The sequence below is a fragment of the Ostrea edulis genome, chromosome 7 (assembly GCF_947568905.1).
Source record: "Ostrea edulis chromosome 7, xbOstEdul1.1, whole genome shotgun sequence".
NCBI classification, from domain to species: Eukaryota; Metazoa; Mollusca; class Bivalvia; order Ostreida; family Ostreidae; genus Ostrea; species Ostrea edulis.
This window is the reverse complement of record NC_079170.1, coordinates 57482043-57496239: the sequence shown is the minus strand read 5'-3', so window position 1 is coordinate 57496239 and position 14197 is coordinate 57482043. Positions and strand designations below refer to the sequence as shown.

Genomic DNA, 14197 nt, shown 5'->3' with positions numbered 1-14197 from the left:
AAACAGATTGTATAACCGAACTCTTTTAATTATAATAATTAAAAATGGTATCTTAGGCCCTGTGAAAGTTACAAATAAATAAAATTCGCCTCCCCTTTGATGTAGGCTTTCGGCTTGACTGTTACAAGGTTTTAAAAGTTGGAAAGGGGGGGGGGGGGGGCGGAGTAAGCACAAAGTACATATCCGTAGTTGATTAAATGACATGTACAATTAGTTTCGGATCCATAAATTTCAGAACCGAGGGTTACAGTCTCAGAGATCTGGGGAAACACACTATACGAGGGGTGGGGTCGCCGACGTTGGATCCGCCTTTGGGCATAGATACATTGTTTGAAGAAGCTGGTGTCTGAGAAAATTGAAAGCAGGAAGAGCTCTTAACCTCTTATTTTATCTCTAACTGCTGAGGTGCGAGTACTTTCAATAATGGAAAAACTCTATACATTTGGGCAATCTCTAACCAGAGTTATCGTTGTAGCGTAGCGTAATACGCCCTCTGGTGAGAGATTGACATTTGGGGTGTTGCTAAGACAGGGAATTGAAAACGGGACGGAAAACGGAATTTTTTTAATGCAATAATATTAGGAGGAGGTCGGCATTTTGTAAACTGAAAAGGCTTATGAACAAGGAAATTTAAGCAGAAATCACAAAGAGAACGGGAGGACATATTCAGAATCCACCGTTTGATATACTACATACAAATACACAATATCCACATGTATACATATATTTGTCTTTAGAATAAAAATACTGAAACATGTATTTATGCCCAAAAGCGGATCCAACGCCGACGACCCCATCCCTCGTTTAGTGTGTTTCCCCAGACCTCTGAGACTGTAACCTTCCGTTCTGAAATTTATGGATCCGAAGCTAATTGCACATGGTATTTATGTGCTTACCCCCCCCCCCCCCCCCCCCCCCCCCCCCCCCCCCCGCTTTCCAACTTTTAAAACTTTGTATCAGTCAAGCCGAAAGTCTTCATCAAAGGGGAGGCGAATTTTATTTATATGTGTAAACTTTAACAGGGGCCTGAGATACCATTTTTAATTATTATAATTAAAAGAGTTCGATTATACAATCTGTTTCGTTTCGATAGGTTTCGTTTCGGTAGATTTCGTTTCGTTTCGCACTTTACAGGTACCCGCAATTTTGTAACCAGGTTACACTAGAAAACAGTGTTACAAGGTTAAGCTTTAATTTCAAACACAGAAAGTTACCAAACTTCTTCAAGATATGAAGAACATTAATCCCTTCCTTTCATTTACGCCCGCAAGAAATTAAGAAAACTTTTCTTCTCGTGGCTTTCATGTTGCTATACCGGAAATGTAAACGAATTGTAAATACCGGAGTCGGAAATGAAAATTTTCCGGAAATCGTAAGTTCCGCAAAATTAAAAAAAAAATCCGGGCGGGCCAATTTTTGAGGGGCGGGCAGGGATGATAATCTATCAATTAAGTTGAATTGGCCTTGTGTATATTACACATTTGAGACATGCTTAATCTGAAAATCATTAGTTTTGATGTATAAAGCCCATATTTTTGCAAGTCTTCCGTAGGTCTTCAATTACCTGTAGGTTTTTAATTAGGCAGCCAGATTCATTTGCAAGCTTTTTAAAGAAATTTGAATGATTGCGCTACATCTATTATCTACCATGCACGTATGGGTTATAGAACATATTTAATTAATCATAAAATTTCTGTCATAATAATTAAATTTCAATTATTTAGAATTGTTACATTTTTTAAAGACCTTTACTTTCTGCAAGTGATGTTTGGGAACTTTATTGGTTAGTTTGCATAGCAATACTGATAGAAAGATACAATATTCCAATAAAAACCAAGATGTGTTTGTGAAACACAAATGCCCCCGATAATGGCAAATTCCAAAGATAGCCAAAGTAAAATATCTTGGTACCAGTAGAAAAATCTTGTCACAAGAAATGATCATGTACAATATGAAACCTTCAATATTTACCATTTAGAAGTTATGATCAATGTCAAATTTTTTAAAGGTAGGTCAAATGCAAAAGTCAAAAGTTTTAGTACCCACTGAAAGGTCCAATCTCTACCCAGAGTTGTCGTTTCTTGCTCTGTCAACGTCTCAAGGGTTTTACAAGATTTTTGTAAAATGGCACGTCTGCTCAAATAAAGTATGGTTTTGACTTCAGTTACAAAAATATACGTAAATAAATAAATACTGAGCAGAAGTCAAGTCTTTTTGTGACACAAGAAGCATTGATTTGGGTTGAAACGTGGATATTGGGTTGTTCTATGGCACCAGGCCTATACATAGGTACATGAAGAATGTATAATAATGGAAAAAAATCTACAAATACTTTCTTGTCCTCCATTTTCCCAATATTTTATAAAGTAGTTCTAAGTTTTATTAGCCGTAAAAAAAGTGGATTTACATGTGCAATAACATTGCTTATTTTGAGACATTAACAGAGGTATATGTGAGTGTAAGGAACGATAACTCTGGGTAGAGATTGGGAAAGGTCTTGTCACAAGGAATATTCATGTGAAATATCAAAGTTCAAACACTTACTGTTCGAAAGTTATTAGCAAGGTTAAAGTTTCAGACAGAATGACAGACAGGACAAAAACAATATGCCCCCTGATCTTTGATCTTGGGGGCATAAAAATCATCGCTAGTGTAGATAATTAATATTCAAATAAAATAAATAATTACTTTATTTTCAGGGGCCTTATGTAAGCCCCAATTTTACAGTGTACTAAAATGATAAATTATCATAGGTTTGTTTATTTCTATATGCACATTTATGACTTATAAATAAATATAAAGAAGTTCAATTACATAACCAATGAGTTGATGCATGCATTACAAATTCAAGCACATACAGGTATTAAGACATGTACTATAAAAGTAAATCTGATTGCTCTGTATTGTACATCACACTGTGGCTCTTAAGGTAAAACAATTAGCACTGTATTGAATATTACAACAATTAATTTCCTTTGATCTTGGGCACAAGATTTCCAGATGACTCCATGTTGATGTATATCAGATATACAAAGAACAGGACAATGATGAAGATGAAGATTTTGGCATACATCCCTGTTGACTGAGGTGTCTCTGTTGTAGATGTATCACCAGGCTCAGTGTCTCTTAAATCAGGACCACCACTAAAACATATCAAAAACATGAAAATTTATTCCCGTTTGGTTGATGCTTTTTGCTGTTGTATTTTTAGTGGTCACTACATGTAGTTGGATGAAAGGCGAATATAACAAACAGTGATCAATCTCATAACTCCTATAAGCAATACAAAATAGAGAGTTGAACACCTGGATATACCAAAGGTGAGATCAAGCCTGGATTTCTCGAAAGAAACTCAAATCTGAGATTTTGCTCCAATTCCGACTGCTCAAATAACAGAAAACTCAAACTTAAGTTTGAGATTTTTTCGAGAAATCCCAGCCAGGTGCCTAGGAGGAGTTAGCATCCACTGTCAACTGGTCACACTCGCCGTGATCAGGTAAACGGAGTTATCCGTAGTCAAAATCAGTATGCCGAGAACAGCCTAACAATCAGTATGAAACATGTCAGACAGCATTTGACCCAATGACAGGTTGTATTGGCAAACTAGATCATTGTAACAACCACAGAATTTGCAAAATGCTGACTTTAAAGGAAACTGTTGAAACCCTTGCACCTTCAACTTGTTTGTCAGTAGCTGCTTGCATGTGCCAGACAATGATGACCTTGGAAATATATTAAAGAATATACAAAAACAAAAAAGACCCAACATCTAACAGACTGGTTTGCAATGGATAAAGGAGCATAATCTTGGCACCGACTTTGTCAATTTGTTCAATTTGATTATTGGTTTTGTCTCTAAAATAAAATGTTTTATCATGAAATTTTTATCATGAAATATTTTCATCCTACTTGCAAAACTCGGCAAAAGAATACCACTTAAAGGGACTGATTCACGATTTCCCCCAAAATTTTGTTTTTCACTTTTAATGATTAAAATCTACTGTCTAATGTGTTTAAAAGATTTCTTATAACAATTCAGGTTATACATTATTACAGAAGCTCATTTTAGAGAGTTTATTATTTGTTTTGTAAACAAAGATTATGGTATGTTTATTGTTTACGAAATTTTCAAAAGAAATGGATATCGATTCAAGTTTATCATATATTTCACATTTCAAGCATTCTTCGCATAAAATGTTTCATCTAAAAGTTAAAATTTGCAACTATGCAAAATTAAGATGCTTTAGATTACAAATATTTCACTGGTTTGTTTATATACATAAAAAGACTCGAGTCTTTGTTTACACAGATTTAAGGCTAAAATATGACTTTTATTCATGCATTCAGAAGGTCAACATTTTGGCTGTCAACATTAAATGAGTTATATTTTTAATGTTTTACAAATGAAATTTTTTTTCTTCCAAAAATTGTGAACCAGTCCCTTTAAAGACCCAATTTTAAACAATAGATCTCAGATGGAGTGACATCTGCAGACACCATGGTCTGGAGCTACCCCAGAGAGGTGTTTTGATAACAATAACGGTCAGTATCTACAGGCATTCTTTAGATCTTAAGGAAGCCCAGTATACCTGAGTTTTGATAGCATTGACCTAGCTGTCTACAACTGCTATTTTCTGGTAATTCAATTGTTTTTAAAAAGACCCCTGAACAATGCAATTTCTATATAATTGTAATTTTCCCCCTCTATATACATGTATTATAAATTACACAATTAGAAATCAAACAATAATTTGCACAATAATTTCTAAAACTTGTAACTTATTGAAATAATTTATGTCATCAATTTATGACACCTCTATATTTATAACAGAAATTATTCATTGAGTCAATGAGAGAGAGAGAGAGAGAAGGAGAGAGAGAGAGAGAGAGAGAATGTGTGTCAGCTACCCTTACGAATACAACCATTATTCAAACATTATGATTACAGAAACTCTGCAGAGGTCCCTGAGACAGGTCCTGTGTATATCAAAACTATATATGTATATATAAAAAGCATGGGTAGATTACTACCATGTTCTGTCTGGATCACCTTGGTCTCTGTGTATTTCTTTGAGTGCCATGGGGTATAGCAATTAACACCTTGGTAGACCCTGGCCACTCCAGGTAAATAACATCTGTTTAGATTAGGCTCCCCCTACATTTTCACCAACCCTAAGGTCATGAGATGGGTCTTTAAAGACCCAAAAAAAAAACCACCTTATGGTTTCTCCACGGATCAGTGAATGTGGGCGGAGCTTATCCATGGTCAATGTTATTTACCTGGCCAAGAGATCAGTTGTTGTGTATATATTTATGATATACACAGGAAACTTCTCAGGTTATCACAAATTATGCTTAGTGTCTTGATTTGTGCCAAAAAAAATAATTAAAATTTCTACCTACATGCATACAGCATTTCTATTTCCCGTAAACCTTCAAACTTGGTCATATTTATGTATTACAGATAACAGGTTTAGCCCATTTCTAAACCTGTGCTTTTTAAAACTTCTAATTAAACTGTTATATATCGTATATAAATAATTTCCTAAATATAATATTACCCGGCGTTTCCGGGCACTTCCTGGTGTAGTAGGCAAAATATCCATGTTTCGAGAGAATGAATAAATTCAAGTAGATCTGTGTACATGTACAACCAAATGAAGAATGATCAAGATACCCCTCAATATGGGCCGTCTGTGGGGTTTCTGTGGCTGTAGTGTTTGTGTAATGGTGGTATCCAAAACAGAAGCTGACACGAAGTCTATCCCCCCCCCCCCCCCTCTTTAGGGTTTCTGTAGACGTAGTGTTTGTGTAACGATGGTATCCCAAACAGAAGCTGACACGAAGTCTTTTAGGGTTTCTGTGGACATAGTCTTTGTGTAACGATGGTATCCCAAACAGAAGCTGACACATAGCTAGTCTCCCCCCCCCCCTCTCTCTCTCTCTCCCTTACTCTCAATCATTGACTAAATTAGTAATTATTGTCATACGTATGCAACACTATTGTCATGCCATATCATTTCATCTACATCGAGAGGTTAGCTACTGATGCAGAGGATGCAGCTGCTAGAAAGGACATGGGCACATTATACCATATCTCTAAATCTCTCAGCGGAGGCTTCAAGAATGCAGAAACACCAGTCAGGAAACAGGATGGGGAACTGACAAGCTGTATGGAAGAGGAGCTAACATGTTGGAAGGAACACTTTGAACGAGTGCTCAACAAAGAGGACCCATCAACAGAAGCAGAGATCAGCCCTTCGGATGAAGTCCTGGATATAAACACTGATAAACCAATACTAGAAGAGGTCACCAAAGCCATCAGGACCCTCAAAAATGGAAAAGCACCGGGATGTGACCAGGTACACGCAGAGATGCTGAAAGCAGAGGACGTGGTAACACCAAGAGTACTGACGGATATCCTGCAGAACATCTTGGAGACAGAGACAGCACCCAGCCAATGGAAAATTGGCCTGATTGTGAAGCTGCCCAAGAAAGGAGACCTGACAGACACCAACAACTGGAGGGGAATCATGCTACTGTCCATCACAAGCAAGGTCCTCTGCAGAGTCATCTTGAACAGAATAACAGACATGGTGGACCCTCTCCTACGGAATAAGCAGGCAGGGTTTCGGAGAGGAAGGTCATGCGCAGACCATATCTTCACATTGAGACAGATTATGGAACAGAGTAACGAATGGAACGCCACAGTATATGCCAATTTCATAGACTTCGCCAAGGCATTTGACAGTATCCATCGACCTGCAATGTGGAAGATCATGGCACACTACGGAATACCAGACAAGATCATATCCATCATCAAGATGCTCTATCAGGACTTCCAGGCCAGAGTGATCTGTGGCACAAACCTCACGAACAGCTTCCCACTACAGACTGGAGTGAGACAGGGATGTTTACTATCTCCCCTCCTTTTTGTGATGTGTATTGACTGGGTGATGAAGAAGACAACCAGTCAGAACAACAGGGGATTGCTTTGGACATTTGAAAAGTCTCTAGAAGATCTAGACTTCGCAGATGACATTGCACTCCTGGCTCATCGTTTCCAACACATCCAAGGGAAGAAAACCAACTTGACAAACTACGGCAGCCAGATAGGTCTCAACATCAACGCCGGAAAGACGAAGATCATGAAAGTTAACAACAAAACAGAAAGAGAAGTGAATATTGGGAACAACGTAGTAGAGGAAGTCTCAGAGTTTGTTTACCTCGGCAGTAAGATCACAGCCGATGGGGATTCAACATCTGATGTAGAGAGCATAATAGCCAAAGCAAGAGCAGTCTTCGCAAGCCTGAGGAACATCTGGAAGTCAACAGTCATCAGCATCAAGACCAAGATCAGGATATTCAAGAGTAACATCATTGGAGTCCTCCTATATGGTGCTGAGTCGTGGAAGGTGACCAAAGGTATTGTCCACAGACTGGATGTCTTCCAGACCAAATGCCTACGACGGATTCTGAAGGTCTTCTGGCCCAACACCATCAGCAACAAAGATCTATATCAGAGAACGTCAACATCACCAATATCTGAGATGATCAAGATGAGATGATGGAAATGGATCGGACATGTCCACAGGATGGGTGCAACATCAATCCCAAAGATCGCCATGAGATGGACACCAGCAGGAAAGAGAAATAGAGGGAGACCAAAGGAAACATGGCGGCGATCAGTAGAGAAAGAGATGAAGGAGTGTGGATGGACTTGGGGCCAGATTCAGAACGAATGTAGGAAAACAAGAGGCCCATGGGCCACATCGCTCACCTGAATCACCTTCGCCCATATCTGAAGACTTTCCATATATATTTGCATGTAAAACCTTAGTCCCTATTATGGCCCAAACTAACCTTTGCAAACTTGAATCTACACTATGTCAGAAAGCTTTCATGTAAATGTCAACTTCTTTGGCCCAATGGTTCTTGAGAAGAAGATTTTGACAGCTTTTTCCTATATTTGTATGTAAAACTTTGACCCCCCCCCCCCCCCCCCCCCCCCCACTTGTGGCCCCATCCTATCCCCCGGGGCCATGATTTGAACAAACTTGAATCTGCACTATGTCAGAAAGTTTTCATGTAAATATCAGCTTTTCTGACTCAGTGGTTATTGAGAAAAAGATTTTAACTATATATTTGTATGTAAAACTTTGATCCCCCTTGTGGACCCATCCTACACCCAGGGGCCATGATTTGAACAAACTTGAATCTGCACTATGTCAGAAAGTTTTCATGTAAAAATGAGCTTTTCTGGCTATGTGGTTCTTGAGAAGAAGATTTTTCTATATATTTGTATGTAAAACTTTGATCCCCTATTGTGGCCCCATCCTACCCCCGGGGGCCATGATGTGAACAAACTTAAATCTGCATTATGTCAGAAAGTTTTCATGTAAAAATCAGCTTTTCTGGCTCAGTGGTTCTTGAGAAGAAGAAGATTTTTCCTATATATTTGTATGTAAAACTTTGATCCCCTATTGTGGCCCCATCCAACCCCAGGGGCCCATGATTTGAACAAACTTGAATCTGCATTATGTCAGGAAGTTTTCATGTAAAAATCAGCTTTTCTGGCTTAGTGGTTCTTGAGAAGAAGATTTTTAAAGTTTGTTCCTATATATTTGTATGTAAAACTTTGATCCCCCCTTGTGGCCCCATCCTACCACCGGGGGGCCATGATTTGAACAAACTTGAATCTGCAATATGTCAGGAAGCTTTCAGGTAAATTTCAGCTCTTCTGGCCCAGTAGTTCTTGAGAAGAAGATTTTTAAATGACCCCACACTATTTTTGTATTTTTGTGATGATCTCCCCTTTGAAAGGGACATGGCCCTTCATTTGAACAAACTTGAATCCCCTACACCAAAGGATGCTTTTTGGCGAGTTTGGTTGAAATTGGCCCGGTGGTTCATGAGAAGATGAAAGTGTGAAAAGTTTACAGACAGACGGACAGACAGACAGACGGACGCCGGACAAAATGTGATCAGAAAAGCTCAGGTGAGCTAAAAAGTCACGGATAAAAAGTCACAGGAAAAAAAGTCACAATATACATTTTGTATAAAAATCACATAGATGTAGGGAAAAAAGTCACAATATATATTTTGTATAAAAAAAGTCACAATATATATTATATTATATGTATAGGGAAAAATTCATAGTATATATTTTGATAGAAAAGGGTCACATATACAAAGGGGGAGAAAGTCACAGTATATATATTTTGAAAGAAAACTACATGTATATATAGAAAAAAGTCAATTATATAAGGAGAAAAGTTTTTCTTAAATTTGATTCAAAGTTATAAGATTCCATGTTTTTTTTAATCATTTGCAACAGAGTTTATATATTTTAATGTTAAAACAAATAACCCCAATAAAAAGTAATTAACTTTTAAGTATTTACAACAGTTGTTGACAGGGACTGTTGAGATTAATTAGTGGCTTCACAAGGCACCTTTCTCCTTTTCTAGACAGTGTATTTCCTGTATAAGTAGACAAAATGTCATCAATTTACAATTTTTGAAGCCATACATAGGATGAAGGAAAAAATATGTTAGTGGTCATATGCACTAGCTCTTTATACATATTGTGACTTTTTTTCCTGTGACTTATTTTCCTGTGACTTTTTTTCCTACCCAGATTGTGACTTTATTTCCTGTGACTTTTTCCCCGTTTACCTTCAGAACATGGCAGCAGGCAGACAGAGATGGCGATCCTCACAGGGGTCAACATTAACGTTTGTCTGCTTGTCCGGTACCAGTGGAAAAACATTTCGGACAAATGAATATTGATGGGCACTTGTCTGATTGGACAAGTGCTTTTTTTATGTAAAGAAGTCTCCAAACAATTTTGTGAAAAGTTTATCGGTAGTTGAGTCAGAAGTACATGTGTAATGCATGGAAAATGAACTTTGATCCTGATATCAATCGCTATGTAAACTAGCTTAGTCAAACTCAATCTGGATTGGTATTCACTTAATGTGTACTACTTTCAATCATCCATGGATCTTACGAAGTCATTGATTCAAGACAGGAAGTCTAGATGAAATTTTGTTTTATGCATTTGTTGTTTTTATCAAGAGAATAAGATTAAAAATCAATCAAGCAGGTATAAAAATGGACTATATATATTAAGTAATTTAAATACAGTTTTCAAGTTGACAATATTAGATCCTTTTTTGAAAATTTTTCGGACAAGTGAAGTTGAAGTTCGGACAAGTAAATATCTTTGTCCCTTGTCCGAATGGACAAGTAGGAAAAAAAGGTAATGTTGAGCCCTGCCTCAGTGAAGGCCTTATGTGCTTCCTAGCACGAAGAGGATTAAGTAAGTAATATCATTTCATCTATCTTTATTATTGCTAGTTTTACACATTTCTCTCTCTTTATAAATATAAAACCGTTTCTCTCTCTCTCTCTAAATATAAAGCCGTGATAAATTATGAATAGAAATATCTCAATAACTTATTTATGCTATTTCACTATTGTTTGATTTCTGGTTGTGTAATTTATAATCCATGTGGTATCCCAAACAGAAGCATTTTTTGGTTACAACTGTAACAGTTTTACGCATGGGCAATATAACCATTACATGTTGATGTGCTGTGCCGATAAAGAATTGTTCCTTTTTTTAGAAATATAAAGTTATAATAAACTAGTTCTAATTGTAACGGAGACCGTTACAGATGTTCCCCAAACCTCCCCCAATTAAAAAGTGATGTCCTTGTGAATCTATAGGAAAAAAATCATTTTATTTTAGCCTTTAATTACATGTAGTACGTTCAATATGGTCATTTCAGTACCAAGAAATGAAAGAAAGCGTTGCACGTGCATACACGCGCACGCGTGTATCATTCCGAATTTTTGTTGATGTCGTTCAACAGGCATTTGTATCATATACCCACAGTATGAATTTCATAACGTTTCCACCAAATATAAGGAAGTTGTAGCGATTTTAAAATCGTCCAATCAGAAATCAGCACACGTGCATGCACGTGCTGAGCAGTAATTCTAACCACAGCAATTTGTAAGGAGTACCAAGATACATCTAAACCCCTAATATGAATAGAATTTGATAAAAAACAAAAACGTTATCGTCCTTTAAAAATTGAACATTTAAAAAACGTTGCACGCGCATGCGCGTGTGCGTTGGCATTTTTTGTTACACCAACATATAGATATACATATTGTCTACATATGCTGTGAATATCATCTCATTCGCTTCATAAATAAGATAGTTACAAACGTTTTAGCATTATCCAATCAAAATGAAGCGCACGTGCATGCGCGTGCAATTTGGTAATTTTGACCATGTAAATCAGTTAAGGGTCTCAATATCTACCTATGATATGAATTTCAAGCCATTTCAATGAACAACAAAAAAGTTAGACTGATTCCAAAGTTAGCGTACAAATTTTGTAATGCGCGTGCACGCGCATGCGTGCGCGTGCTGGCAAAATAACTATTATTTTTCATATGTACAAATGATATACTATCATCCTATTTAGGTTTTATATCGCTTCCTTCAATATTCTGATTTTCCATTTTTTGTACCAAAATTGCAATGTACGTGAGCGCGCGTGCATGCACGTGCAAACAAAATGACTATCACTATGCACATCTACAAACGCTATACTATCATCCTGGAAAGTTTCATATCGATCCCTTTTGTAGTTTCTGAGAACACTACCGGACAAAAAAGTACCGGAGAAAAAGAATAATAACTAGATTCGATCTCGTTGCGAGCAACGAGTGGGTCTTCCGTCCAAATTTAGATGTGATTAGATAAGAATTTGACTGACATTTTCGTTCATAAATAATGATACAAATATATTGTCTAGACGTACAATTTAGCTTTGGTAATGTTTTACAAATATTGATCATTTAAATGTTATAAATTAAAGACTCTCTCTACCTCTCGGCAACTAATTAAAGGGGTCAGCTTTTTTTCGAGAAAAAAGTTAATAATGTTATTTACTGCGATACAGATTCAACTGATCAGGCGAGTCATGCCGCCTGGAGGCCTATTTTTTTTTTATATCATTCTAGATATATCTCGCAAAACTGAACAAATTTTGTTCTACATGTCCTATGGAAATTTTCTTAAGAAAAAAGTTATTGATTGCGACATTTATCAGACTGTTAAGGCGAGTCATAAGGCCCGTGGGCCTTTTTCTTGATATCGTTTGAAAGATCTTGCAAACCTGAACAACTTTTGGTCTACATGTTTTATCAAAAGTTTCTCCAGAAAAAAGCTATTGATTGTGACACTAATCAAACTCTTCAGGCGAGCCATGAGGCTCGTTCGCCTTTTTCATAATGTTGTTTGAAAGATCTTACAAAATTGAACAACTTTTGCTCTAGATGTCTCATTAAAAGTTTCTTGACTAAAATGTTATAGATTACAACAATAACCCAACTGTTCAGGTGAGCCATGAGACCCGCAGGCCTTATTCTTAACATCGTTAGTAACGCTTGCGAATCTGAACAACTTTTGTTCTACATGTCTTATCAAAAGTTTCTTGAGAAAAAAGTTATTAATGTTATTAATTGTGATACAAATTCGACTGTTCAGGCGACCCATGACCCCCGCAGGCCTATTTTTTGATATCATTAGATAGATCTTGCAAAACTGAACAACTTTTATTCTACATGTTTCATCAAAGTTTCGTGAGGAAAAAGTTAATCATTGTAACAGAAATTCAATGGTTCAGGCGAGCCATGAAGCCCATGGGCCCATTTCTTGATACGGCACGAAAGATCTCAATAAACTGTACAACCTTTGTTAAATATGTCTAAAAAAATATTTACGAGTATAACGTTATGCGACATTTATCACTGTTAAGGCGAGTCATAAGGCCCGTGGGCCTTTTTCTTGATATCGTTTGAAAGATCTTGCAAAACTGAACAACTTTTGTTCTACATGTCTTATCAAAAGATTCTCGAGAAAAAAGTTAGTAATTGTGACACTGATCAAACTGTTCAGGCGAGCCATGAGGCCCGTTGGCCTTTTTCATGATGTTCTTCGAAAGATCTTGCAAAACTGAACAACTTTTGTTCAAGATGTCTTATTAAAAGTTTCTTGACAAAAATGTTATGAATTGCAACAATAACCCAACTGTTCAGGTGAGCCATGAGACCCGCAGGCCTATTTATTAACATCGTTAGTTAACCCTTGCGAAACTGAACAACTTTTGTTCTACATGTCTTGTCAAAAGTTTCTTGAGAAAAAAGTTATTAATGTTATTAATTGTGATACAAATTCGACTGTTCAGGCGAGCCATGACGCCCTGAGGCCTAGTTTTTTATATCATTAGATAGATCTTGCAAACCTGAACAACTTTTATTCTACATGTCTTATCAAAAGTTTCGTGAGAAAAAAGTTAATCATTGTAACAGAAATTCAATGGTTCAGGCGAGCCATAATGCCTATGGGCCCATTTCTTGATATGACACGAAAGATCTCAATAAACTGTACAACTTTTGTTATATATGTCTAAGCAAAATATTTACGAGTAAATAGTTATGATTTAAAACGTGGAGAAAAATGAGACACTTTTTAAAACTCCATTTTCGACCCCTACCGAGCTTCCATACTAGGCACTTCCGGAAATTTTGAAAACCCAGGTGCACAACTACAACATGTCGTCTAACATCACTGAAAATTTCAGCACTCTAGCTTTTATCGTTTTTGAGTTTTTGTCTGGACAAAATGGTCATCTGAAAATCGATAAAAGGGGGATAACTTCCAACCGGAAGTGATTTTTCAAAAATTGAAACGGCGGTACAAACTTCAAATGGCAACGCATCAATCCTGAAAATTTGAAGCAAATTGATCCAGCCATCACCAAGAAATCTTCTGCACAAAAATTGGTAAGGAGAAAAAAAAAGAATAATAATAATAATAAGAAGAAGAAAAGTGAAAAATCAACAATAGAATAATAGAAGGGTCTTCCGCTGAAGACGGAAGACCCTAATAATAATAATAACTAGACACGATCTCGTTGCGAGCAACGAGTAGGTCTTCCGTCCGATTTGTTGATGCACTCGGAGTTAAAAAAAAAAAAGAAAAAAGACGAATGAGTCCCAATTTAGTTTCCGACTTTAAGACACTTTAGATATAATCAATTTTTCATATCATAAGCTTCTGAAGCAAAGTTGCGGTGAAATTCGTTTGAAATTCGACTCTCCAGTCGAGCCAT

The 14197-nt window shown here is 36.8% G+C and overlaps 1 protein-coding gene across 2 annotated transcripts in view; it reads right to left on the bottom strand.

Moving 5' to 3' along the window:
• Positions 1 to 2742: 2742 nt before the first annotated feature.
• The window catches only part of LOC125653353 (emerin homolog 1-like), a 67824-nt gene continuing 56369 nt past the window's right edge, over positions 2743 to 14197 (bottom strand). For both annotated transcript variants that reach the window (XM_056144791.1, XM_048882802.2), the window contains one exon: positions 2743 to 3143. In XM_056144791.1, coding sequence (XP_056000766.1) covers positions 2966 to 3143 — 178 coding nt within the window. In that variant the 3' untranslated portion in view covers positions 2743 to 2965. The remainder of the gene's footprint in view (positions 3144 to 14197) is intronic.